Below are 27,165 nucleotides of genomic sequence, written 5' to 3'. Positions count from 1 at the left end.
CTAGTAACGTACCTGCAACAAGATAAAATTGCGAGGACGGGAAGATGAGAGTAAAGTAAATACAATTTAAGCGGTACGGATAGCCTGAAGCCTCACGGAACGATTCTGACGATTTATGACGGTACCGCGCTTTGGCCGTTGTGTTTCATTTCGTTTCGTGTGGACTTGTGCCACGTTTCTAATCTACCGTGTGGCAGTAATCGTTCCATGAATGTTGTGAATTTTATAATTGAAATAAATCATGAGATGCTTGAAAAACTAGTCTCAGCCTCAACAGTTTGATGAAAATCTCGAATTCAGCTCTCTTGCCGATTCCTTGCGTCAAATCAGATATCAAAGGACAGTGTGAAGTATCGCACTCAAATTACGGGCTCGTAGTTGAAGTTCGTAGTTCGATTTGAATATGTCTCTGTCTTCGCCAACGCAAAACCATTTCCAGCTTTGTGGTTTCATTTGTCAGATCTTATCGATTGGTTTCCGTTGGCCCAGAACGGCGCATCCTGTCACCGTTGTCATGTCATGTTTGCCAAGTAAATGTCGGCCTCCATCTGCCGCGTTGATGACGCACGGGAGCGGAGGTCCTGAAGTGTGCCCAGCTGCCCAGTCTTACATACCGTACGTGGAACGCAGACCCCGTCTCATCCCCTAGACGCCCGGGCCACGGTGGCGAAAGCTCGCCAAAAATAGCCCCAGCCCGGCACCGTTCGTTGACTGCATCTCTAATCGTTAGCCCTGCCAAATGTCAGCGACAGGACAGGCCAAAAGTGCCTCCCCCCTCGGAATGCCCACTCGCCGATCGGTAAAAATCGACCAGAACGCAAACGAAGACCGGCAACGGCGATGGCGCTGCTGCTTGTACTGGAATCGTTCATTTGCATATTTTGCGCCCCGCGGGCCCGTTGGCGCAGAAGCATGCCGGAGCAGCGAGCCGGTTTCGCCGGATTTTTATGTTCTTCGCAGCATCTTGTTTCCCGGGTTTTCGGGACTCCAACACTGACATGTAGCGCCGACGACTGCGTGTTGCCCCTGCCACTGTTCGTCCTCGCGCTGGAGCGGCCAACCGGTTCCAGGGGGCCAATTATTCTCGCCAAAGCTTTCGGCCGGTTTTCGGAGGCCAAAGCCCGGCAAATTGAATCAGGTTTTTGGCGAGGCACAAAAAAAATGGTTAAATGAATTTACGACTATTGAAAAATCACAACATAAAAATGCATCGGTGAAGAACGACGGTGGACGGTCCGCCACGGACGAACGAAGCTTGATCGATCGAAGCGGTCCTTTCAGCGCACCTGTTCTGCAAGTGCCGTGGCCCGTTTGCCTTGAAAAACATCGTTCCTCGTCGTCGGCAAGTGAACCGGCGCGTTGGAAGTTCGCTGGTGGTCAGCCACGGCGGCAGCCGATATGCTGCAAATTGGCAACCGGTTGGCGGTCGGCGTGATCCGGTTGCAGGCGTACGCGTCAGCAGCAGCGCTGATTAACCGGACCGTTTGAAGGTTTATTACGTAAACCCGCGTGGGGCCAATGCGAGTGTGCGGTTTTTACATTTGTCCGCATCGTCGGCGTGCTTCCAAAATACGGTACTATGTTTGGCAGCTTTTGTCTGCATTTTCAAGAACATAACCCCATCATCGGGAACATTTCAGCGAATCCCATGGTAAAAAACGTCCATTCTGTGCTGCTCGGAGATACAGTGCTCTGAAAACCTGTTCGCGTATCCGTGTAGCAACCGTGAAGGACCTGAAAGCACGCGCCCGAGCTGCTGGGCAATTATATTGACGAGTGCAGAACGGCGAAACGGTGATGGTACAGAACAAGTTTGAGCCACTGAGTCGATGCTGAGGTTCACGAGCAGCCAGGTGCAGCTAAAGGAATCATTTCAATCAGCCGAGTGGCTTTGGCTCGGTATCTCGGTTCTTCGAACGCTCCTTCTAATCATCCGCAAAATGGCAGAAAAGCTTTCGGCATGTTAATGAAACAATCTCTTTTTCTGCTGATGTCCGTCAATGCGCCTCATTTATGCATCCTTTCTTCAGCAGCTTCGATGGAGTTCGATTGGAAGACAAACTGGATCGATTTTCCTTCGGAATGCTGCATAAAGGAAGCAACGCTCCGGAAAACTGTTTCATCTTCCTTTAATTTCGATTCCCTCCAGCAAACCGCAATTAAAGGTAGGCAAAAAAGCTAGTGAACCATGTCCTTTCATCCCGGAAGCAGGGAGACCTTTGGCTACGTTAGGGCCCCTTGAAAAATATTCTCTCGCCCCACCGGAGGTGCTCGAAATAAACTCATCAAGAGTGTCACCCATCTCGGAGAGAATTTATTGCATTCTTTATCGAAACGGTCCGAGATGCAGGTGTGCCTCGTGCGGTCGATGCTCTAAGCACGACACGGCGTACTTCGATTCGACCGACGGAGAATCGAGATTTTTTGCCACCTTTTCGAGCACCGTTATGACTAGCCGAACGAACGCAAGAGCCATCGGATCGGTGTCGAAGGATGGAACTTTTGTGGGAACGAAAAATGTGTCCTGCCTCTTGAAGCGCGCACACAGTAGAGAAAAAAAATGCGGGAACTCAATGGCGCTGCCTGCTTCGATCGATGGTACGTAATATCTGTAAGCCAGCACCGAGCTAACTGGAAACGGAAAAGAAAATTCAATTCATTCCACACTCGAAACGGAAATGATCGCCTTTCGCTCGAGGGGATCATTGAAAAGGCACGACTAGGGATGCGAAGGCTGGCTGAAAGGATTGCCACCCCAAACGGGGCACATGCAACAGGAGCTGAAGGACACTTGGAGAATGAAATTTCAATTTCCGCAAATGTTTGCGCTATGCCGTCGGTGAAGCGTATTGCTGGTTAGTGGAGCAACAACATAAAACGATGCGTTTTTCAAGTAAAATATTTCCTCACAACTCATCGCTTGGTCGCTTGTGAAAAATGGATCGAAAAGCTTTTTGCCGGGAGCATGGGACCATGTTGATCGTTCGGTGGAATCGTTTTCGAAGGCAGCATTTAACATGTTCCAAAGCATTCCACATTCGTGGCTACTCGAGCGCCCTTCGGCACAGCATTAAGCATTGTGTCCAGAGCGCGCCATTCGATATTATGTTTCAAACCGATGTTTGCATTGCGATTTCGAAAGGACAATTTACAATGGACGTGCACTCAAGCGGACGGCTATTCGAGATTTAAATCCGCTTTAGCATAGGTGAGTACAGCAAACGCGAGAAGAAGGCGACATTGCTCCCGCGGACAATATGTTGGTGAATAAAACGGGAGCTCACTTGTAATCGGATCGGATGCATGCTGCACCTCATTTTGATGTAATTTAGATCTCGGCACACCGCTACATTATCTGCACAACTCTGGTGTCTCTCTTCGCGAATCTTTGTCAACCGGCGAAGTGGTGCCTTTCAGTGGCGAGCATCTTTTATGATCATACCGTGCCAGCCGTGAAACCTCCATCTGCGGGGCACTCTCATTTTCCACCCCGACCAAACACGGAAACCCGCCCCAAGACGAGCGGCTGCGCTTCTTTGCTTCCGTTAAGCATTTCACGTTTTTATTGGCCCGCTCCCACTCGGCCGTAGTGTTTAATTTCACCCACTGCTCGCCACCCAGTGCCCGTAAACGAGCATAAGTTAGAAATTAAACAAGTGAACAACAAATTAAACCTCAACGAAATGCACTTTCGGTACTTGATTTGTTTTATGGGAAGCCGCCAACCGGGCTGGTGAACAATCGAGGCCCCGGATTGGACTTTCTACCCCGTTTCCTTCAGGCCACCGATCCATAGGATTTGCGACCGTCCTAGGAACGAGTTTTCCCTACTTCGCCACAACAGCAAACCGATAGCCGACCGGCGGCGACCGGGGAACTCTAATCAACCCGATCAAGCAGCCCGAGACGTAAGTGGATACCGACATAAAGTTCCCCGCTTTACGGCAACATTTTGTTTCTTTACGGACCAGCCTTCCAGTGCACCAGGGCCGGAACCGGAGAGGCCAAAGCCCACACACACACACACACGTGAGACGCGCACGTCTTTCGATGAAAAGCGGAAGTCCCGTCCCGTTGGTTTGCTGAAATTTTCCCGCGTATGGGCAAAGGAAAACAATTTCGTCCGATTTTCCGCTACCGGACCGGTACCGGGGCCGGGGCATCCTGGTCTGGTTTCCTTCGCGGGTCGCGATGAAAGTTTCACTGTTGCCGGTGTCGCCGTGATTTTTACTACAGAAAATAGGGCCGGGCTTTTTATGCGACGTTTTACGAACGGTGGATGTGGACTTCTTTTGGGAGACCATATTCTTTGATTTGGAACCGTCAGACGGTCAAAGGGTTTTCCGTGTTGGCGATCTTCGCTGGTCGTCTTTGGCACAAACTATGCTCTGTTTGGTTAGACGGGAAAAGTTTTATACGTTGACGAAACTGACCCGTTTTCATCATTTTGCCAGGAAGTTCTTTAAATAGTTGCATTTCTAACTTTTTGCTACCAAAATGCCGATGGGATGTTGCTTCTAAAAAATAAAGTAACTTGGTTATTCAACTTCCAAATGTTGAGTTTCGTTCCGAATAATAGACATTTGCGGAAATCACTACTTTTGCTTTTTCACTCGCAGAAAAGCCGGTCGAAACCCATCGTTTGTTTTTGAAATCTTATGATGAACATATTCCAGCAGTGAAAACGAACATGTTCCAGTAATTTAAAGACGAGGAATTGCAGAAATTGTTGGATGCAGAACCATCCCAAAGACATGTGTCTCAAACAGCAATTTTCCTTCCTTAGAAAAAACTCATAGAAAAGAATGGTTGTCACACAAATTGAACGAAATGCGAATGAAGCATCGCAAATTCTTATGTAAAATGCTTCTTTGACGACACCAAAGAAGTCGGATGATCACTAAAGATGAAAAATAGATTATTTTTGAGAAGTCTAAGTACAAACAATTGCGGCTTTTTCCTGGTAAAGCCTGCCAATCCACCGTTGTAAAAATTCGTAAAAAATTGTAAAACTTCGAATAAAAATTTGTTGAGGCTCTCCTGAAAATTACGTCTTTTCGTCTTCTAAAACCGGACAACTTAAACTTGTACACATGGTATCTGCTAGGTTTATAAGGAACCTTCAAAAACATTTTTTTGCCATGTGTCAAATTGAATTTTCGAAAAGTATATTGGGATCAGACACTTTTAAAAAAAACTTAACTATAAAACAAATTAGACTCATAATTTAAATACTGTTTCTTAGCCTATCAAATTGCCCTAAAACGTAAAAAAATGTTTAACTCTAAGTTCAGCAAACTTTTAAGGAAATACTCATCAAAAGATCCTCTGATTCACGTTCTACTAGAACTCACCCGTTCGAACGATTTGAGGTTTGCCTTCACTCTGCGGTTTAGTAAAGCAGATTTTGGGCAACCTTTCGGTGGCCCCCACCGTACGGCAGCCGTTTGTCATTCTGTGCTTACAAAATAAAACACCTCGAACCAGATGTTCCTTACCCTAACCCGTGTGATGTGATTGTAAGTAATTTAAGTGCAACACACGCACCCGTGCCACCGTCAGTGGTCAAGCGCCCGTGAGCAAGCCGTAACATTGCTTTCGGGGGGAGGGCCGACAGCATCATTTAGATGATGAATGGGCACCAACGGTAAGCGGCTGCTAATAAGACGGCCTCGGTTCTGGACTGGGGCCGGAGCGGAGAAAGTGGCAAAGGGGCCCCCCCCCTTTCGATTTCCCACCAGTCCAGTTCAATGTGCGGGGCACTTGGCCGTTAAGGGAACTCGGTGGCCGAAAATTGTTCATAAATCTTCGCCACGTCCATCTGCGGACGGGCTCGGGCTCGGTAACAGGGTGTTGACGAGGTAAGCAATGGCAAAAGTGGAAAAAGAAACAGCGTCGGAATGAAGCAAAACACGGAAGTGACGGCCAAGGTCAGCCACCGGATAAATCTTCCACCGCGCGCCCGAAGAGGCGTCCGAAAGTGAAAGCATAGTGGCGAGTGGCGAGGTGCTTGTCCGCCTGCTCGCGCTTTTACGGGTGGTTCGTCGTTTTCTTCCGCCTCGAGTGATACGACGCTTGAGTGGCGTCGATTTCAGTTCGATAAAGATGAGACGTTCGATTCGCGCCGCCGACAAATGGTTCGCCAAAGCCAAATTCTTGCCGTGAAACGTGGACAAGTGGACACGTGGAGGACGCGTCGCGTCGACGGAGATGAACCGTTACAATCATCGCAACCCAAAGCTGGGAAGCCCGAAGAAGGGTTTCACTTTCTATTTTACCCTTTTCCAGCAGCTCTTGAGTTGAGTGTGATGAATTGTGATTACGATTCGAGGTACCGACGGCCGTTTGGAGGGCGATGGGCGATGGGAGTCGCTCTCGTCTGACGCCTGTAGATGGATGTTTGTGGCATGTTGTGGTCACGGGGTGAATTTCCAGTATGCGAATGGCGTTTGTCGTGATGTTTCTGATAACGTATCGGAAAACAGCCACGCTAGGTGCCAGTTAGTGCCTTCTATCGAAGCAATAAATGTTCATGGCGAAAGAAAACGCTTCAAAGTTGAGTAACGATAAAAATTAGTTACAGAAGAGGATTAAGTAAAGGGTACCAAGATATTTTTCTAATCGAGGAATTGACTGTTTTCCTTTTACAAATTATAAACCTAACATGATTTCTCGCCAAACACTTCGTTTGCCTAACGTCTGTGCAAACAAGGAGAAAAACGCTTCGCGGCTCCATTCTATGAATAAAACTTCATTTAAACTGGTTCACCGTCCACTTTCTCAGTATTTTGTGTTTCGTAGCAAGATCTTCCGAAGCCACTCTTCGATTTCATCCCACCCAACACGACGACCGGCCCCGGCGTGGATGGGAAAACAACCTTTTTTTATGGAAAACTCCTCCGAACGCTAGCTAGAAAATGGATTATTTACCTTTGCGCGAATGGATGTAAAAAAAAGCGGAGCACATCATCGGGTTACAGTTTAATTTAATGCCTTTTAATTATCGACAAACGTGTTGTGTGGCTCGCCGCCGAAACGAGGGTTTGACCCTTTTTACTCCGCCCAACAACCCAACGGGGACCAAGTTCAAGCCCGTCCGAACGGTAGTGGGCACCGTTTCCTAACGAGGCCGTGTGTACGAACCACCTGCTGCAACCAAACCCAAGTACACGATGTTGTTACATGCTCATCACCCTATTAACCGTGTCTTCTGCCCAAGATGGCCCCCGGGCACGAGGTGGAAGGTACGCGCATCTTTTGGTTGGTCGTTTTTTTGGGTGGAAATTCGTGCACAGCGGACTTGCGGACGGGTTTCGTTTTATGGTGGATGTTCTTGTTCGTGTGGGCTGTGGAGTCGGAACCACGGGACGAGTCCCTGAAACAGTTCCTACAAATAAGAAAAAACACCACCATCATCATCATCATACATCCGCTGAAACCGTCCGCGAAATGTTTGGTCCGTGACGTTCGCGTTTCGTTTAGTTTTTGGAAAATGCAATCGAGTCCCACTTGATGGCACGGATCGGAATGCGGTACACTTCAGTGGCGTTCAAGGGTTTTTGTTTCTTTTTCCAACGATTCTGTGAATGGAGCTATCGTGGGCATGCGAAATGAAAACGTTGTTTTGTTTTCACAGAGTTGTGTCCAGTGGATATCCAGAAAGGAATCGGCACAGAACGGAAGAAAATTCACCGAAGGCTCTTATTGGGTGGAAGCTTACGCTAAACAGAGCAGAAACAGTTAGCTTTGCCACAGAGAAGAGTGTTACAAATTGAATAAAACATTAATTTAGACGAAGGAATCACAAAAAAATCCAATTCCTGAAAACGAATAAAATAGGCCTTCATTCCATTGAACAATATTCATCACTTCAGATACAAGACTTTAAGATTTGACGTGCAAGCATCCCCATTGCCAGCGCCAGTTCGTGTGCCATAATGATAAATTCATTAAATTAAATTGAAATGACATGCAAATTGAAATGAGGTCGTCCGTTCTAGGCGCCACCAATCTAAAGCCCCGGCAGCCCTCTTAAAGGCCACACAGTTCCGGCGCGGTATCGATGTTTCGATTAAAGTGCGTCTAATTTTGCTAGTCCACCCCATTGGAAGCTCTGGCGGCAAGCTTTTCGGTTGAGTACGGGCCGGTCGACTCGGTCAGGAGATTATGTCGGTCTTCATGAGCTCGCTCCATGAAGCATAGCCTCAGCCTCTACTCGTGTGCCGGTGCCGGTAAATTGGGGGAAAATCGACGCCGTCAGTTTCGATCTCATTTTCACCTCACCTCGTCCTCGGCGGCAAATAAACGAAATGAAGAGAACCTCGAAGCGCGTAGCTCCGAGGGTGGCAACAAAATGGCAACGCGAAAGCCGGCGCCGTTTCCGGCTTCGCAAACTAATCTCTGGCGTCATTATCCGCGTGCGCGTCGCGGAGCAAAATTCCGGCCCCGCCGAAGCCCAACCGTCATAATTCCCGGTGGGGGAAAAAAAGAAACGGAACAGGTTTTGCGGGCTGGTCTGGTCGTGGCTTCGGAGGAGACACACCCGGTGCCGCCCCCGGGGGAACCGAGGCTTCGTGCTTCGATTGCAAAATGTCTCCCGATGCTTCCGGAACGCGCCGTGCGTAATCACGCGACGCCTAATGGCGGTCCGGTTGGGGTGTTGAGTCAGGGCCAAAAGGCAGGGTTTGTTTTCACTGCCATCCAGATAGCGGCTATGATTAATTGAAAGTTATATTGATTGCAGAGGTAGCAAATCTCCGTTCAGAGGTAGCAAAATTAGGCACTGATAAAGTAATGGAAGCCATCTTATCTCTTTTTCGGTAGGCCGGTGCCTCGGAACGTCGTAAGTTTGCAGTTCTTGCTGGACACTTTTGGGTTTAGGGCACCATGGAACACCAGATTTCAGGACAGGGCAAATTGAAAGAACCGGTCCATAAATTTGTGCAACAAAGTTTAATCTTTTTTGATAAAAAAACAGTCTTGAAAGGTTCTTTGGACCTTAATGACTGCGCATTCCGTAGTCTGTATGTTTTTGTAGCACTGCAACATTACGAGACTCGTGTTCTCCATTTAGTTGATCCAATTTGCTGGCACTCTTCGCTGCCCATCCTGTCTGTGTCAGGTAAATTTGCTTTGCATGCTTCAAACGAAAACAAGTCGCTCGACGAGCAACTTTAGTATTCGCTAGAAAGGCAGCTCTCAACGATGGGTGGCCCAACATATCCTCACCCAGATGCTGCGAGTTGCAAACGAAAGGAAACGGATTCCCAGAGTCGATCGAAAGAATGCTGGAGTCCTGGTCCCGGTACACGACTGGAATTTTTTATTGATCCACTTAGAAAACAGAGAAAACACCCGATCGAGAGCAGCCAATTCCGAGCGGCTGCCCGTGTTCTGGGTATTTTGCTACTCTCCGGGCAGTTGGAGCTCCGGTTGTCCTCACCTTCAGAATTAATGGCAAATATGTATTAGGGCGCCGAACGTAAACACCGAAACAAACCCCCCGAGGAAAAGGGAAGACCCAAAATGCGAAACAAAACGAAAAGAAAAGAAAAGGGCAACTCAAACCTTCTGCCTTCGATCGATGCCGTCGCGTGTAGGAGTTTTGGGAGTTTTGATTCGAATTTACACTTCCGGCGAATGTCGGCTGACGGACGGGCGGAACTTAGAGCTGAGCCCCTTTCGTGCGGGAAGCAACAGCCGCGCCCCTGACCTTCGAGGACTCTCTCACACACAAACACACACGCAAAGGACTTTTCACTTTTCGTAGTACGTTTTCCGGACCGTTGCGTTTTCTGTAGGTCAACCCACAGGCCACTGCACAAGCACCAACACTTGATCAACACTCCCCAATCTGTAGGTGTTAGAGATGGCGCTTGTGTGTTACGGAATTCTGCACCTCGCCGATATCAACACGGAGCACTAGCACTCTTCCGGGTGCGGATCCTGTCTCCTGACCGCTGGAGCTTTTTCACCAGTTTTCCGGAGAGGAAAATATTGCTCTAACCGTTCACTCTACTCGCTTCACACGGGCAACTTGATTTTCGCCTTGTTTTCACTGCGATTTCGATGATCGTTAAGTACTTTTTGTGCGCGCGTTGATCATAAAAGCACTTGGAAGATAATGAGAGGATAGAATGTGTAGAAAGTAAGGCAAATATTGACGGTGGACGTACCCACTTTCGATGGCCACGATAAACATGTTTGGGCACGAATGGCCTAACTTGATCCTTGAGTTCCGTTCATTAATGTTTTTATCAGTGTTTAACAAAAGCTTAGCAAAACCTTGGGTTGAATTGGTCAGTTTGGTTGAGATCTTTGAGTCTCTTTTAGCATAGAAATGTGTTAGAAGGTATCACTTTCGGGCTCTATCTATCTCTTTTTCGTTTAGTTATAAATTATTTCTTTTAAGCAGATTTTGTCTGAAGCTATTTTAATTTAATTCTAGATTTTATTGAAAGGTTTCTTTTTCCTTTTCCTCGTTAAAAACAACCGGCTTCAGGGGACTTAAGCGGACATTTTAACTCCAAAAGGCTCAACCAATATCAGCATCAACGTCACACAACAAACGGCATGTTCCCCACTATCTTAGAGTAAGAACCGCTGTGGTTCACGTAAACACTAGTTCCTCGAAAGTATTCTACCCGGTCCTACATTATATACTCAGACTCAGACGATGTTTTAAACCTCCCCACGTCAGACATTCATTTCGAAGGACCCCTCTGGCGTAATGTCTGAATAGGGCCAGTTTGAGATTTACTTTGCTTTGATCTCCTTTTAATTTGCTTCTTCAACACAACTCCGGATGGTGAGTAGCAAACAATCTCTATCGTGCGACCGGAAAGATAGAAGAGAAGTGAGGCTTGTCTATCGATGGCGCCGCCCGGATGAGGGGGGGCCTGCGGCGTACGGCGACGTACGACTAAATAGTTGATGCACACCGCGCTTGCCGACAAATCGACCGCCAACGGGCATGGTCGGAAAAAGGAAACATTTCACTTTCATCATCATCATCGCCATCGCCATCGTCGTCACATCATCGTCCGGGCGACGTGTGGCCAAAAGCAGTTTAGATCCGAGTTCGAGGGTTGGGTGTAAAAACTGCAAAAACCCCGGTACGGATTGCAGTTTGGAATTCACGCAACACACACACACACGAGGGGGGGTTCGGTCACGTACGTCTCTCTCCCACTCTCTGTGTGGCCTGCACAGGTGGTTAGGATGCATGCGATGCTGGGTCTTCTTATCGAAATGCACCTCTCCGTACACCAAAAACCTGTTGCAGGCCCGCGGGCGGACGCACATGGCGAATCACGGCGTCAGACGTGGTCGTCGCCGTCGGAAAAAGGGGCCACCGTAGAAACCATCAATCACCTGCACTTGCACATCGGCACACTGTCGGGGCATCCGTCACTGTTGGGGTGGCCCCTCCGGGCGACCGGGCGCTTTCCTCATAATCACTGTGGCTTTTCTCCAACATACATTTTCGCGATGGTTTGACTCTTGAACTGCTGCGGCGCACGTCGGTGGGAGCGTTGGACTGAGCCCCCCGGGTTGCCGTGACAGTGACACTGCGGCGGCCGGGGCTTCCCGCTGATGGTTTGTCACAGACGGAGCTCACGATAATGCTCGCCACTTTTCGCACAATTAACGATTTTCCACCGCTTTTCCTACCTTTTGTTGCGTTCACCGGACTGCGGAGCCACGATACAGCACGTGAGCAGTCGACGGGGAAAAGTGGTCACATTCCTGAACGGGACATCCGTACAGACGCACGCACACACACACGGACACGGACATGAGCCACTTGGTTTTCTATTCTTGTCGTCACTTTCCTGTTGGGTGAGCGATCAGCACGCAACTAAACCGTCGTCATCTTTTCAAGGCGATCGTTGTATAAGGCACACACGAACATGTCTAGAACGGTTCTACATCGACCTGGGATGGGCCCACGCCCACGGACAAAAGCCGCAAACGTGCTAAGAGCAACCAGCAATGCGTAGAATTTGTAGCCAACATCGCGAATAAAACACTCGCAAAACCCGGCGTCCTAACAATGGCTGAAACAAATCCGTCTCCTCATCCCAGAGCCCAGTGGAAAAAGGGAGTGTAAAGGCAAACAATGCAGGACCCTTTGTCGGGCCCTTTTGACTCCTCTGGGGGCACCTGCTGGCATGCTGGCAACCATTTTACGGCGCGTTGTCGTTCACCCAAAGGTAAACAAAACGGAGTGCGCCATTTTGGTGTGGACCGCGGCGGGGCAGGTGGCCCGCGTGATGGCTTTGCATAATGATGAAGTTGCCCTCATCCTCGCACACACACACACCGACTCCTCGCCACGCTCGCGGACGAGCGGTGATCCTTTTGCCCGCCACGGCCCAAAAGCTCCCAACCCGGGGGCCAAGCTCCCCGGGAAAGCTCCGGTGCCAGCGATCAGCCCTTCTGCGTGCGTGTGGGTGTGTGCGCGCGCGCTCAACACTGAGGGTCGTCCTCCCGAAATCCCCAATCTCCCCACCACTGGCCACCGCCCACCGTTCACGGTTCTCGGCACGGTTTTCGAACGAACGCAAAGGAGGAATAAAAATTCACGAGATGGTCACCGTTACGTTACCTGTTTGGGGCGTCCGCGGCTTGGCGTGGCCCGTCACGGCGCGATCTGTCACCGGCGACGTCAGATTCGCTACTGAGTGCGATTGTTGTTGTTTTGCTGCCGGAACCACTCAGCACCGGTGGAGCCCAACGCCCAGCATCCGACGCTGGGTCACTCACGGTGACTCCGGCCCCATCGGCCGGAGCTTTCGATCCGGCGTGGTCGGTCGTCGTGCGCAAACTCTCGCTTTCGTTCGGCTGAGTGGCCGAACCGACCGACGGTCCGGACGCCGTGCCGGTTGCCGGAGCGGCGTCGGACTCTGGCTTTTGTTTTGATTTGCGGGTCGGCGAATGGGGCGCCACCGATGGGCCACCGGAGGTGGACGAGTGGGGCTGAGTGCCACTGGACGACGAGGACGACGTCGGGGGTTGTAGCGTAAAATCGAAAGCTTGCTTCCCGGCCACAGAGCTTCCCGGAGCACGGTGTGCTACTACGGTCGACTCGATGATGGTGGTGGTAGTAGCAGTAGTGGTGCTGGTGGTGGTGGTGGTGGTACTAGCCGTGGTGCTCACGATGGTGGTGGCCACCGGACCACTTGCCACCGTCGTTTGAGGCGTGGTGCTGGTTGTTGTTGCACTGGGCACCCCTGACAATCCTTTCGTGGAAGGACCCTGCGAATAAATCACGGTACAAAGGGGGTAAAAGTAAATTAAAACCGGGTGAGATGAGCGTGAGAACGAGCTGGGCTGTGCGGATGGTGGTGAGCAAGATATCTCACGCGGGCTGGTGCCATAGAAACGCTTCTTTCGCGGTCGCCCAGGATGAACCGGAACTCTACGGTACCTTCCGGGGTGGCGATTTTGTGAAGTTTTTGGGACACTTTCCATCGGTCACTGCATCACTGAGAGCATGGAGGACTTCCAGGAAAATTACCCCAAAAGAGGCTGCGTGCGATGAACGCAATTACTTTGCACTACCTGGCAGAGGTTGCTTTGCTGCGACCGACAACCGGGACCGAGTGTCGGGAGCGCTTTGCTTAATTAGTTGGCGTCTACGCCACATGAAAGATCTCGTAAACTTCTAGGGAACATTAGATACTGGCTGACACCGGGAGGCGGACCCTCTGGGGGCTTAAGAAGCGATCTGGCTGGCGTCGCAGAAAGAAGCGTTTCGTGGAAGGCGAACCTTTTCGCGATGGCTTCTTTCTTCAAACAACGGTTACGCTTAACAACGCGGCTTAGATGGGGTAGAGCATATTTTCACCCGACGAAGGTGATGTTTTGCTGATCAAATTGGGCATGACCGGTGTTTACTTTTAATTATCTTAACGTAAACGTTTCTTTAAAGGTCCTTTAGCTCATCTGTTTCGCTTGAATGAAGATGAAGACCCTTGTGTTTGTTTGTGGTCAATAAAAGAAAGGTGCATTTAGTGGAAGTCTAGGCCGATGAAAAAAGTGAAAATTTTCTAAGTGTTTAGAATTTTTGAAGAACCAACTACTTTAATTGCATTTTGATTGTGCTGCTGCTTTTCGGTGCGGCTCTTGACGAACGGCTAGGTATCACTTTAAGGCCACAACACCCCAAGCGAAGCGATCAGTCGAGTGGAAGTGTGAACTGGAAAAGTTTGTGAAACAACTACGGCGGAAGTAATAAATACGGTACGGCGCGATTCGCCACGGTCCGGTTTTGTGGAAGTGGAGAAATAGAAACAAAAAGAAAAATCAACGTGCAAAAGTAATTTATGGGATTGGCCTTAACGCGCCACGGCAGTTGGCGTCCACTTTTTCACCTTTGCCTTTGCCGGAGATGGAGAACAAAATTAGACACATTTCGGAAATTCGGAAACACGGTCCGTTGCTGAAACAAAACTCAGTCACATCAAGCGCGGAACTCATTTTTCAATTCAGAGTTTATACCTTTTGCCCGAGGCAGAAGATGTAGGAAAAGCTTAGTTAGAATCGAGCCCGACAAATGGAAATGAGTGAATGGTAAGCCCGCAAAAGGCGAAGACAAAACATAGAACTGGCGATCAAACGGCGAAGGCGAAGAAAAGTGTCGGGTCCTGTGAAGTGCAGGTTGCCCTTATGCTTCAAATTCTGGCCCAGGAATATCTCCCGTGAGTGCTGATAATGAACAAGCCGCGGGTTGGGCCCCGTTGGGCAGGACGCACGTTGTGCATGGTGCACGGTGAGTGCATTGACCCAGCACCACGCACGAACGAACCACTTTCGAGCGAGCGAACGACCGATAGTAAGTCAGCTCCATTGACACGCATAAGAGGCTGGGCGTTGCAAGATCTTCGGAGGGTGACAAACTCAGCCAAAGCCAAAGAAAAAAGACCGCACCCCATCCATCGTCCTTTTTGCCATCCTTGCCTTTTCCAACGGGCCAACGACATGTAAACACATCGCCGTACACCGTGAACCGAACCGCAAACTTGAGCATCCTGGACGTCCTGGGTATTGCGGGAAATCGTTGAATGGGGAAAAGCACGGAAAACGAACGTCTCCGTGTGGCCCTTTTCTCGCACGCCGTGGTGGGCGCGCCACGCCGGCCCCCTCATGGTTTATTCATTGTGCCCTAAAGGCCGAGCCTTTCAGTAAAGTGCCCACTTTAGTGGCGACAGCTCGGAAAAAAAGAACGCGGAAGGCGTCGCCGATTCCGTGCAGCTGAAGGACCCCATGAGGGCGCCTCGGGCTTGATGTGTATTTTCAACAGAAAAGCCCTTCCCGGGAGCGCGAGAGGCCGGTTTTTGAGGACCCGCTCCCGAGGACGAGTCCGAATCCGTTTGCATGTTCATTAATTTCGGTCCGGGTATAATGCACGGAACCGGCACGGAACGTTCCACTTGATTGCTTCTCTTTTTCCTGCATTTTTGCATACATCTCAAGACGCTCGCAAATTTGGCAGCACTGGGTTTGGGGGGCAGCGCAAATAATTAAAATTCCTCACAGGTCCCTCGGGGGTTTTGCTCGCCGGTGCGCAATGGTCGCGCGATGCGAGTAATGGATCTGCTGTGAGCGCGAACGATCAAAGATCTGGTTTCTGGTTCCCACACGAGCCGGGTGCCACAAACAGTGTCCCGTTGGCACCGTAATAATGGTTGCTTCCCGTGAAATCCACCACCGGAGTTGGCTCATGTGAGGCGTGCTGCTTATCGATTGGTTGACTTTCGACGCATCAAAGATTTACGACGAATTCAATCGGCATCGCGAAGAGGCGAGGATACTCTGGCACCGGCGGACCGGGGGCCGGGTCACGGACCCGAATGGCGAAGAGTCGAAATAATTGCGGCCTTCCAAGAACGACGAAGCGGGCGTTCGTTTCGCAGAAGCCCGGAGAACCTGTGGATTATGAGAAGCTGTCAGCGATTGTCAGAATAATTACACACACTTTCCGTCAAGACGCAGATGCAGACGGCCGGAGCAACGTGGGCCACCGTGAGCGATAACAAATCCATAAAAAGAACGGAAAACCGATATCTTGCTCGAAAGAAAACAGGAACGGTATGGCATTAAGGCCGTCTTTAAAGGGGCACTGCTACGGTGGAGAGTCTTTTTTTGGTCTTTTAAATTAGAATCTACATTTTTTTCCAAGACAGAGTTGTTCATTTTCACCTTTTAAAACGTTTTCGTTATTCTTTATCAAAGGAAAGGTATGTTTTGCTGTTGTTTTATGTTTGTTTGTCATGAAAACAATAAATCTTGCCGTGGACACAACCAGCAAAGCGCCGGGGCAATATTCTTCCCCTAAACACGATCATTAAAAATTATGCCCAAATTCTTCCGGCTCTGGCCACAAGCCGGTACGCTGTGTACCTGTCGGAACGAAGGCATGCTTCGGTTGCAGCGTCCCCGGTAACCGATACGATGCGGGCGCAATTATGCAAAAGTCTACTGATAAATTATGCTCTGCTACCCGTCAAAGTTGGACACAAAAGACCAGCACCGGCGATGTGTCGGCCGTGGCGGTGAGCACTGAACTTGAAGGACACCCAGTCCCCGTGTACCGGGTGGCCATTTGTCACCCACGAAGGCGCTCGGTTTGGGGGCCACTATCAGGTGGGCCATGGCGGGAAGAGCGGAACAAAACAGAGCCGTAGAAGATGAAAAGTTGCCCACGAGGCTCTGCACTCTCCGCTCCTGCCAGGCTCGAAGGCGAAGGAAAAATGGTACAACTTTTCCGTGGCTCTAATCTGGCCCGCTTCTGGCCCGAACAATGTACTGTGAATGTCAATGGAGTAATTTTTTTTTGGCCGACAACAGAAAGCTACGCAAGAGAGAGAGAGAGAAAAAGAAAACTGCAAAATACTCTGACGCCGAGTACGCAGCGCGGTAAGTGAAGGGATTTATATTTTGCCCAATTTCATTATAAAAGAAATGAGTATTGCCTACAATAAATCTGTGTACAGGGAGGAACTATTTAAAACGGGAAAAGGAGAAAGAGAGGATGTCAGAGATGGAAGGAGCGTTCGGAGAAGTTTCATAATCTGGCCGGGGTTTTGGGGAAATTGTTTTTGGTTTTGTTTAACAGTAAAATGATAAACTTTGAAGAGCGACACTTTGAAGGCCCTCTTTAAGGAGCTTATTTCTTACGGAAGCGGCCCAGGTTGTCGCTTCGGAGGGCCCTCCCGCCGTAAAGCAGTCGCGCCCGTTTCGGCTGTATTCTGTTTGGGCGCAATGGCACATTAATTGGATTGATGTTTAGCTCGGCCACCGGCTTTGAGTTTGCTGCCTTAATACAATCTCGTGAGATAAGTTTGTAGTTAAAAGTTTTCCCGCTCGTTGCCATCATGTTTACAATTGAAATTAGCGTAACTTTAACGCTAGCTCCATGACGTTAGTCGTTTAAAACGAATTTGGTTGATTTTGTCGTTAAATGACGCGTTTCGTGCGCGTTTTTTAGTATGACAAGACCCAACGTTGAGTGAAATAGGACCTTAATCACTTCAGTTCAGTTGTTCGACATTCAATCCACCATTCAGTAGCTACAATTCGTCGAACAATTGGTTCGAGGATGTGGAACAATTACTCACGAATCAATCATGCACCCAAATAATCATTAAACATTACATCGTGTGTCACTGATTTCATTTTCCATTGATAAAGATTTCTTTAGAAAATATAAATAAAATATAATAAATTGGTGCCCATTGTTGGCGTAAGGTCCATTTTGTTCGGTAAAGCAATTTTACAATCGACCGAAACATATCAATAGCATATTTTTTGTTCCGCTCAAATGGACAATGGATCCTTGTAAAACAAAGAACCGTTCAATCCGAAACCCAATGAATAACGAAACACGGATGGTAGCCGCGCTAATGGATGCCGCCATTTTCGTTTTGCCCATAAACAACGACATCCATGCGCCTACAAAAGATGGCCGAGTCGCCGGTGTGTTTTCAATTTTCTCCGAACGCCCCACGAGCCTTCTGGGCCACAACCCATGGTGGTGGTTTCCTCAATCAGGGCACATTCATCGCTACAAATTGTCGTTCGCCGGGTGCTGCGGGTTAAGCGGATTAAGCGACCGGTACACTCGGTGGGTGGATAATTAGGATGCGAATCAGGGACACGGCCTACCACACTGGTGGGCCTGAGACCGACTATACTGCTGCTGCCGCTGCTAAACAGCGGTTGGAGCCTCATTACTGACCCTCGACAGACACTCTTCACAAACCGGCGAGCGTGGCACGTGGTTCGTTTGGGCCGGGGGTCACGGAGCATCACGGGTGTCTCCGGGTGACACCACTTCCGGGAACAGCCAGAAGGGCTTTAAATATTCACGGCGAAATAAACACGCCACGCGCTTCACGAGTCGCAACCACAGCACGCTTGGCGTGCTGCGTGCCATCCACGTGCCGCGGCGCCACAAAAAGCCAGCGTGTGCTCCTTTGCGTGAGATTAGCTTGCCTTCGATTCGTGGTGGGACGGATACTCCAGAGATTGGCGGCCGCAAGCGCAAGTCCAGGTGACAGGACACTTCCAGCGTGCTGGCGCCCGAAACCCCATCAGCGCGAAACCCATCTCAAGCGTTCAACGTCTTCCCAATTAATTAGCTGAATTATTTAGCGCCGGTAATTATGACGCTTGTTTCCGTTTGTCGGTCTCCTCGCTCCTCGACCTCAAGGAAACACGAAACCCGCAAGTGCGGCGACAGTCTCAGCAGAAAAGTCGGATTACAGCTCCAGGGACACACGACACAGCACGAGTCAGGAGTTTAATCTTATCGCCGGCGTGCCCCGAACCACTGGCCACCAGCGGTCGTTGTCACACGGACGGAACAGACGGAAATACAGATAGATGGACCCAAAAAAAAAACAAAAAACAAAATCGACGGAAGCCAATGAGACAACTTCCCGACAATACGATTCCGGCCGGCGATTGGAATCGATCGAGTGAACCGATTACCGTGCAAACCGTCGGCTGATAGGCGGCGACGGTGCGGGCGGGTCGTAAGTCAGCACAGAAGTACGCCCCCCGCGCAGGACCAGACGATGTGCGACGGTCAATCATCCAAACCGGGGATCGCTTACGGATGAAGCGTTTCGGTGGCGTTCTCAAATGTGCTCGGTTCGAATGGTACAAACCCTGATTATCGTCCTAATCCTTGGAAGTGACCGAATCGGGTGATTATTGAGCGGTAGAGCCGGTACGACCAGATCGACAGTTCGGACGGAGCGTGGACTCGCTGAGCGGAACGAACGGTAAACAGTCAGATCATTGCGGGTCCGTCGGGACTGAGAGCGACTCGCATTCGAACAGCAAATGTTTAATCCCAGCGTACCCAGGGCAGGGCAAAAATTTATTGGAAGCAATTCTCTCAATTACGGATTATGGATTGGATTCTTTCGACAAGTCGAAGGCAAGCATGTTCGGGTAATCGAGAAGTAATCAAGAAATGTTGGAGCACCCTGCATTGTCCTGTAGTAGGGCGAAGAGAATTGCGGCTACTTACTTTAATCTGGGGAGAGGACAATGAATTTGCATCGCTTAAGGCTCTTGTGAGTGTGAAATTCGCCCAGGAATATCCTCGCGCGGATACTAGTGACCGTACAATAAAGAAAGGAACGGATCTATGAAGTTTAGCACCCATAATTTTGTTTCAGTAATAAATGCGAAATCGTCCATTACTTCGGTATTTATTCGAGACGTTCTTAGTGTGAGAACATCGTCTTAACGCCATTTTAAAGTATCCGGTATTAGGTCGTTCCCGAATTGGCTTCCACGGCTAGCCCTTGCTCAATTGTATTGCTTTGCTCCTGCTCCCGTTGTTTTATGTGTCCTGCAACTCGGAATTGCTGTGTTATTGTCTTTTTTCCGGATAAAATGACCCACTCTTTGTCGTAACAATTTTTCGACTCTTCTAGATTATGATGTTTACAATCGAGGAGACACACACAAAAGGAGGCTTAAGAAGCGACATCAATAGGACTGGACATCACCCGGTAAATGGCTAAACGGATGACTGTCTAGGTCCATATGGCAACGAAGAACTAATGATATAAGGCTTAGAAGAGATCATTAAGATTTCTACGACGTGTAAAACTCAAAAGAAAGTTTAAGTAAATTCCAAGAACTTAAAAGCTTGGGAGCTGTTTAACAATAAAGTCAGTTAACAACCATCGCTCTGACCACTAGTAACTAGTTCTCCTGTAGTGTGTTCAATATGGAGAACGGTTGAGTTCAACCCAGAGAAGGCCCCACAATCCGAGGATGTGACTTACCGTTCCCGTTGGGCCACGGCTGCTGACTCCCGGCCTCTCGTACACCTTGTCGCTCAGGAACACCTCATCATCGTCGTCCTCCTCCTCGTCGTCGCTAAAGTCTTGCGCAACCCGTCGCTTGCCCCGCTGATGTTGCTGTTGCTCCCGGGACTTCCCGAACTCCCGGCGCCGCGTGCTACCCGTCGTGGCCCGCCCGGGCAATGTCCCGCTTCCCGTGGTCGGCTCTTTGCGCACCCTGGTGCCCTTCTCCTGGCCCGTGGCAACCGCGTTCGGGGCCACCGGTGAGCGGTCACGCTGTATCGGAGTGTCACCAGCCTGATCGCCTGCCTTCAACTTCATCGTCCGCTCACGAGACTTACGCTCGGCGGTGGCCGTCACTTCCGCCATGTTCGGCACTTCCACTTCCACACGTCCCGTTCGTCCATAATTTGCCGGCGACACGCTTCTCGCAGCCGGTTTCGGTTTACCGCGGCTCATCGATCCACCGGTCCGACCATCCCGGTGTGTCGGAATGGTACTGATCGGTGGCGGTATTGGCTTCCGAGCGTCTTTGCTGATTTCCGCGTACTCGTGGCCCATCGCCAGTAGCGAGGAGGAGCGTCCGCCGACTGACAACGGGACAGTCGGCTGCGCGGGGTGTGGCTGTTGCATGCTGAAGGACTTCGGTAGGGTTGAGCCGGCCCCCATTGGGCGTGGAGCCTCCCGGATCACGCTGTAACCGCCGGCGTCGCTGTACTGTTGCCGGCGTCCGGAGCGTACCGAAGAGGGAAGCGTGCTAGATTGGTGCGGTCGCCGAATCTTGGAGTAGTGTGGACTCGGAGACCGGCGCTCCGCGTACGGGTACTGCTCGGTGTCGGTACTGCGGCTGGACCGGCTACGACGGGTCGGCGAAAGTAGCGCCTCGTGGCTCTGGCTGAATGATTGGCGGGCAGCGCTGAGGCTACCGAGGCCGAGCGCATCGCCGGAAGGGACGCCCACCATCGGGATGGAGTACGGCGGATTGCGGAGCGTTTCGTAGGTCGGTTCCCGCGCCTTAAGCAAACCGGTGGCCGCCGATGACATCATCCCGACGTAGGTCGGTGGCGTCTCGTAGATCTTGCCACCCGCCATCAGGTGCGTTCCGGCGGCCACCGGTTGCTGCGGCGGTTGGCTACCCCGCTTGACCGCGCTCACGTGCTTCATGAAGTCCTCGGCGTACGGTGGGGCCGCATAGTAACCGGCCGCCGGATCCGGGGCGTGCGATGCCCGTGAGCCACTTTTGCTCCGCGAGCCGGCGTGCGTCGTGGTATCGTCAAAATCGGACGAAAAGTAGCTCGACGAGCAGTCACAGTTGCGACAGTCCGAGTAGCGGCAGGTGTCGGAGAAGCTACACTTGTCCACCTCCACGCTGCACCGCCGGCAGCTTTCGGACGCAAACCGACAGCTCTCAGAGCTGCCAAAGTAGCGCCGATTGGCCGGGTACGAGAACAGCGAATCGCCCAGGCTGGAGTCGGACATGTTCCCGCCGGTGCGCCCGTAAGGCTGCCCGGCGGGTTGGCCACCCACTGGCGGTGCCTCCGCCCGGATGCTGGGGTGAGTGAGGTGTGCCTGCTGTCCTTGCAGCTGATGCTGCTGCTGCTGCTGCTGCTGTAACTGCTGTCTGTAAGACCCGTCACTCCGGCCGGACGCTTCACTCAGGATCGACGCGTTCGAGCTGACCTTGTACAGCTTCGCACCGACGCCGGTGGAAGGTGGAGCTCCGACCACTAGTTGCTCCTCTAACGGTGGCGCCCTCTGCTGGTAGACTCCGGTCGTCGAGCGGTGGTACAGTGGCTGGTCACGCTGCAGCCGGCGCTGGTGCAGCGAATCGCTCGACGAGGACGATTTCTTCCGGCTTCCGGCAAGCTCCTGATAGTAGTCGGACCCGGATCCAGACACATTGCCGGGCTTCTGGTGGAGCGGCTTCTGGTAAATGTGCTGCGCGGCGGGATCTTGACCACCTCCTAGAGGTCCCGGCAAGGCTCCCTGGGGGGGCTGGGGTTTGTAGTAGATCTGCTGTAGCGGACTGTAGTCGGAGCTGAACGCGACGGGGGTCGTTTCCAGTTTGTAGACATTCGGATTGCTCGGGTTGTACGACTGGTACTGGAGCACGTTCCTGGAGGCGTACAGGGCTGAGGCGGCACCGTTCAGGTCTTCGACGCTTCCAACGTATCCTTGACGCTGCTGCTGCGGCTGTTTCTGGCGGCTTTGCTGGGCTTGCAGTTGCTGCTTCTGTCGCTGGTACAGCTCATCCATGTCCAGCGATTTGGAGGCCTTCGTCCGGGAGGTTAACCCAGTGCCAGATCCGCTGCCAGCGGACGAACCGCCGGAACCGTGCTGCTTCAGCTGCTCGTAGATGTTCTGTTGCTTCTGCTCGGCCTGCCGCTGCTGCTGCAGCTGGTGGTGGTGGTGTTCGTGCTGCTGGGCCGTATGCTGAGCGGCACGGCCATGGCACAGGTCACAGCTGGCATTGCTGCACTGCTGGACGCACAGCTCGCAGTCGATGAACTGGATTTTTTCGTCGTTCGTCTCGCGACGCTCAGCGCCTGTCGCCTGCTGAACGGCCGTTGAATCCTGCTGTGGGACGTCCTTCAAGTAAATCCCTTGCGCCTTGGGCCGGTCCTCGAAGTAGATCTCTTCGTAGATGTTTTCCTCACACTTGGCCACCGGCCGATGTACCTCATCCGGCACCCGGTGCTCGGGTGGACTTCCCGCGTCCATCACGGCTGCCGGTGGTTCCGGCAACGCAGCCGATTGCTGCCCATCAGCCACCGGGGCCACCGGAGCCGAGCGTTGTTTGAGCAGATTCTTCTTCGACGACTTCAAACCCTCCTTCAGGAGGTAGTAGTTGAAGCTCTTGATGCCGATCTCGCCCTTCAGGAACCGTTTGCCGATTTGAAAGCGCCCGCCTTTCGAGGCACTCGCTTCTCGATCGCCCGCTTTTGCCTCCTCCGGGTGCGAAAGTGGGTCCTCTATCGGCTCGATCGGGATCGGAACTACATCCCGTTCGATGGTCTGCCGTCGGGTGTGGTTTCGATTCTTCCGACTGCCACGTTGCTGCTGTTCTGTTGCTCCCGCGTCATCGACGCTCGCCACCGTCGTTACGTAACTCCGCCGGTCTAGACTTCGTCCGCGAGCCCGATCGAGGGTCGTCGCTTTCGCTGGCAGTCCGTCGGAACTGCTCGACTCGTCCGTATTCAGCAGGCGGTTCAGTAGCTCGGCGCTCGTGTGGTGATTGTACTTCTTGCGCCGTGGCTTCACTTCCGGCACGTTAAGCCCCGCGCGCCGTATCGACTCCACGTCCAGCGTGTAGAAGTCTTCGGAGACGCCGGTGCCACCGCCACCGATGTGCAGGCTGCCGGAGCCGCGCGAGTAGTCCTTGCCGACCGAGTTGGACTTCTTCTTCGGTATCATGTAGAACTTGCGGCCGGGATCGTGCTCGGGGCCGCTGTTGCGGCGCATCGGAAGCGCCAGGTGGCGCACATCCTCCGTGTACGCCGGATCGTTGATGAACTTCTCCCTCACCGACGACGACGAACGCTCCTTCAGCTGTGGATTGGGGAAAGGGAGAATTGGAAGACGAGGTTCATGTCGGTTCTCTGTCCTTAAGCTTAAGATGTTCTCAAAAACGTTTTTGTAATGAAATTAAAACGAAAGCGCTCGATTTAAGTTAAGCCCGATTTGCTCACCCGAAACTTGCTCTTCTTGCGCTGCTTCTGGGCCCCAGGTACCGGTGCACCGGTGGGGTCTACGAGAGACCCGGCGGACCCGGCCGCAATGGCAGCCATTGGTGGCGTAGGGGGACTTATGATCGGTAGCCTACGCCACCGGTACTCGGCAACCTGGGGAAGTGCTAATCAAATGTGGTCATATTTAACGGAACGCTGCAGCTTCAATTCCTAACACGTCCCGGCGATTGTTTGTCGAACTGGATTTTCTGGAAAAAAGAGACGACGAAATAATATTAAAATACAGTTCATTTTAGTGCTCGAATCATATTAAACGTTTGAATTGGAAGAGATACCAGAGTGTTTCAGAAGTCCATTCCGAACAGAACATCCCGATGGGTTTCATTTCAAGGACATTCATTTCAAGAACTGAGGAATGGCAGTCGTGCAAAAGAAGCACCCAATTCGAGAGGATTCGTCAAGATTGGCACATTGATTAATGATGCACCCGAAACGCAACCGGACTGCGACCCCGGACCCCGTTGCAGTGGTTTAGCCTCAGTGTCTGTGCTGGTGTCAAAATGATTTATTGCACGAGGCGACTAAAGTGACACACACGCCGGGCCAACCCCAGGCCGGGCCGACTGTCACCAATTTAATGCCCGTTTACACAAACCCTTAACCTGTGCGCCGCCGCGGGTTCGCAGGATTCGGAAATCGATCGAGCATGCAGATTGCGTACGAAGGCTGCCGCACCAGAAGTGCTACCGTTGATTGGGATGAAGTCTTTAAATAAATCTTTGCACGCTGACTGACGAATGGCAGTTTTGGATTATTTTCTGCTTTTATGTTACAAAAATTACTGCGAAGTCTTAGCGTAAGCGAACGGAATGAAGGCAAACCGTCTTGCATCGTCCGCCGTTTCGTGACGTTCCATGCCGGCAGTGAGTTGTTGGCAGAGCTAAAAGGCTTACAAAGTTCCCGGTCCTTAATCCGACTGGGTCGTGGGAAATCATGGGCCAGCGTTATGGGAAGTGATGGCGGTGAAAAGAAACACGTTGTCCGTCAACCACTCAATGTCACCGGCTCCGATGGTCGAAGCTTGGCGTTCGCGGACTGAGCGCAGAAGAAAAACTATCGTCTTAAAAAGCGCTCACCAGCGCGGTTCACAATTCACGGCTCGATGAACCTGACAACGCAGAAGCCCGTCCCGTTCTAATATTTCTTTCGCTCTGATATTCCTACGGCTGATCCGTTTTTTTTTGCAACCAAATCACCTTTGTACGTTGGGTAGATTCATGTTTCGTTTCGTGAAATCTGAACAACGGGAAAGGCGAATGACTTTTTGCTGCTGGCAAGGCAAGGGCTTACCATTCTTTCTTTATTCTTATGCCACTTACTTTCGCTAGACATCGCAATACACTGGAGGACACTGATCTCCTTGCACCGAGTATGTGGTTTGGGGGGATGCAAAAAATCAATGAGAAACTATCCTTACTAGAATTCTGTGCCTTTTGGATGACATACTCGTATGCTGCAAACTCGACAGTTTTATGCGAAAGCTTAGATGACCGAATATTTCTTTTTCCTCTTTCCTCTTACTCTGGTATCAAATCTGGATAAAAAAGCGACTTGTCGTTTCAGTTTCTGCTCAGAGCAATTGGTCAACAAGTAAGCAGTAGTAGATACTAAAATAGTTACCAATCCGTGAACTAAACTTATGAAACTTTTAAAGTAATTCAAAACGTGTCCGTCAAGTCCGTCAAAATCAACTTAAAGTAAGAACAACGAATCCATCAGCCCCATTAAAGCATGGAGAACTGTCTTCTCGAAGTTGGTAGTTGAATAAAGTTGTTTTTTATGGTAGGGTAGGAAAGTGCCTTCTGTTTAATTATTCGTTATTTATCGAAACGTTGAAGGTTGCAAAATTAAGACTATTTAAGACTTAAAACCTACTTTATCCCACCCTACTGTCCACCCGTGGAATGCTCATCAAATCAACGTACGGAATTCCGTGTGCCCATTCCATCGAAAAAAAGTTCTAATTTTAATTGGCCTGTGCCGTGCTGATGAAGCCTGGACGGCCTGCGCCACTGCCGCATAATCCGATTCTTCCAGGGAAACAGAACAAATTTAATGATCTAATGAGCGTCGCTTCATTTCGAAATGTTTCGCCACGGCACGCTTTGATTGACCCCATTTTTCTGCTTCGCTTCGTTCCATGAAGAAGGCTCTTCCCCACGGTTCACTTCCGCCTTCCGAGGATGCCAAAGCATCCCGAAGGAGCTCCTGGAGACTTCGGTCGTCCTGGTCGAGACCCGTTCCACTTGGAATTCGATGAACTCCACCGAGAACAAGAACATAACTTTGCAATTAGACTTCATTCAGCAGCAGTCGCCTCGATTTAAACGAAGCACAACATTGGAAAGTGCAAAACCAACATCTTTAGTGCAGCAGTGGCAACGGTGGCAAAGAAATCAATATCTTTCGCAGAGCTCGTTTTGTTAAGAGTAAACGGCTACAATCAGGGCGCCTCCGGAACGGCAGACTTAATTACGGGCAAAAATATTTCCCGTCAAAGGACTCTAACCTCCAGCCTGGAAGAATCGCTGGAGACTTCTGCCAATTCCTATTCTAGTATTCATGGCTTGTAAAAACCATCCATTAATGCACGACGTGCGAATTGTTTGTCAAACGAAATCTCCCGAAATCTGTGCCGCACTCGGGAACCACTCAACGGCCAACTAGCAACGGGTCGTTATCGGTGCTGCGGATCGGAAAATACGGTGCCACGATGGTGTTTAGTTTTTCATGTGGTTCCATTAAAACTACAAACCAGGACCAAGCTGTGGGGCGTTCCATTTCATCGCTTGCCGCCTTCAGAACGTTGCCGGGTCGTTGTCTCACTGCGCTGCGGGCGCAAGACTTCCGCCGTTCCGGGTAATGGTTCGGCGTGCAAAGAATTGGATTAACCGCAAGCTTGCGCATAGGAAAGCGATAAAAGATGAAAACCTTCGCATACATTCCGCATACTGGGCCAGTGTCTTGGGCCCAAGGGCTCTTAAAATATTTCGCAGCCCTGCCAGAAACCCTCGGGGGGTGTGTGTGTGTGTGTGTGTGTGTGGAAAGAAACAACAATCTCCAAGAATCAAGAATGGCGCCGT

At 50.8% G+C, this 27,165-nt stretch overlaps 1 protein-coding gene across 1 annotated transcript; it reads right to left on the bottom strand.

Annotated features, from left to right (window-relative positions):
* LOC128267012 (uncharacterized) lies at positions 1 to 24,121 on the bottom strand. The gene is made up of 4 exons (XM_053003802.1): positions 24,023 to 24,121; positions 20,316 to 23,882; positions 12,769 to 13,041; positions 1 to 12 (listed from the first exon to the last, which is right to left on the bottom strand). Exons 1-4 carry the CDS (start codon positions 24,119 to 24,121, stop codon positions 1 to 3), a joined length of 3,951 nt encoding a protein of 1,316 aa, XP_052859762.1.
* Between the last annotated feature and the right edge of the window lie 3,044 nt (positions 24,122 to 27,165).

Source organism: Anopheles cruzii, chromosome 2 (assembly GCF_943734635.1).
Source record: "Anopheles cruzii chromosome 2, idAnoCruzAS_RS32_06, whole genome shotgun sequence".
Classification (NCBI taxonomy): Eukaryota; Metazoa; Arthropoda; class Insecta; order Diptera; family Culicidae; genus Anopheles; species Anopheles cruzii.
Note: the sequence above shows the minus strand (reverse complement) of the source record. Positions and strands in the feature narration are given on the sequence as shown.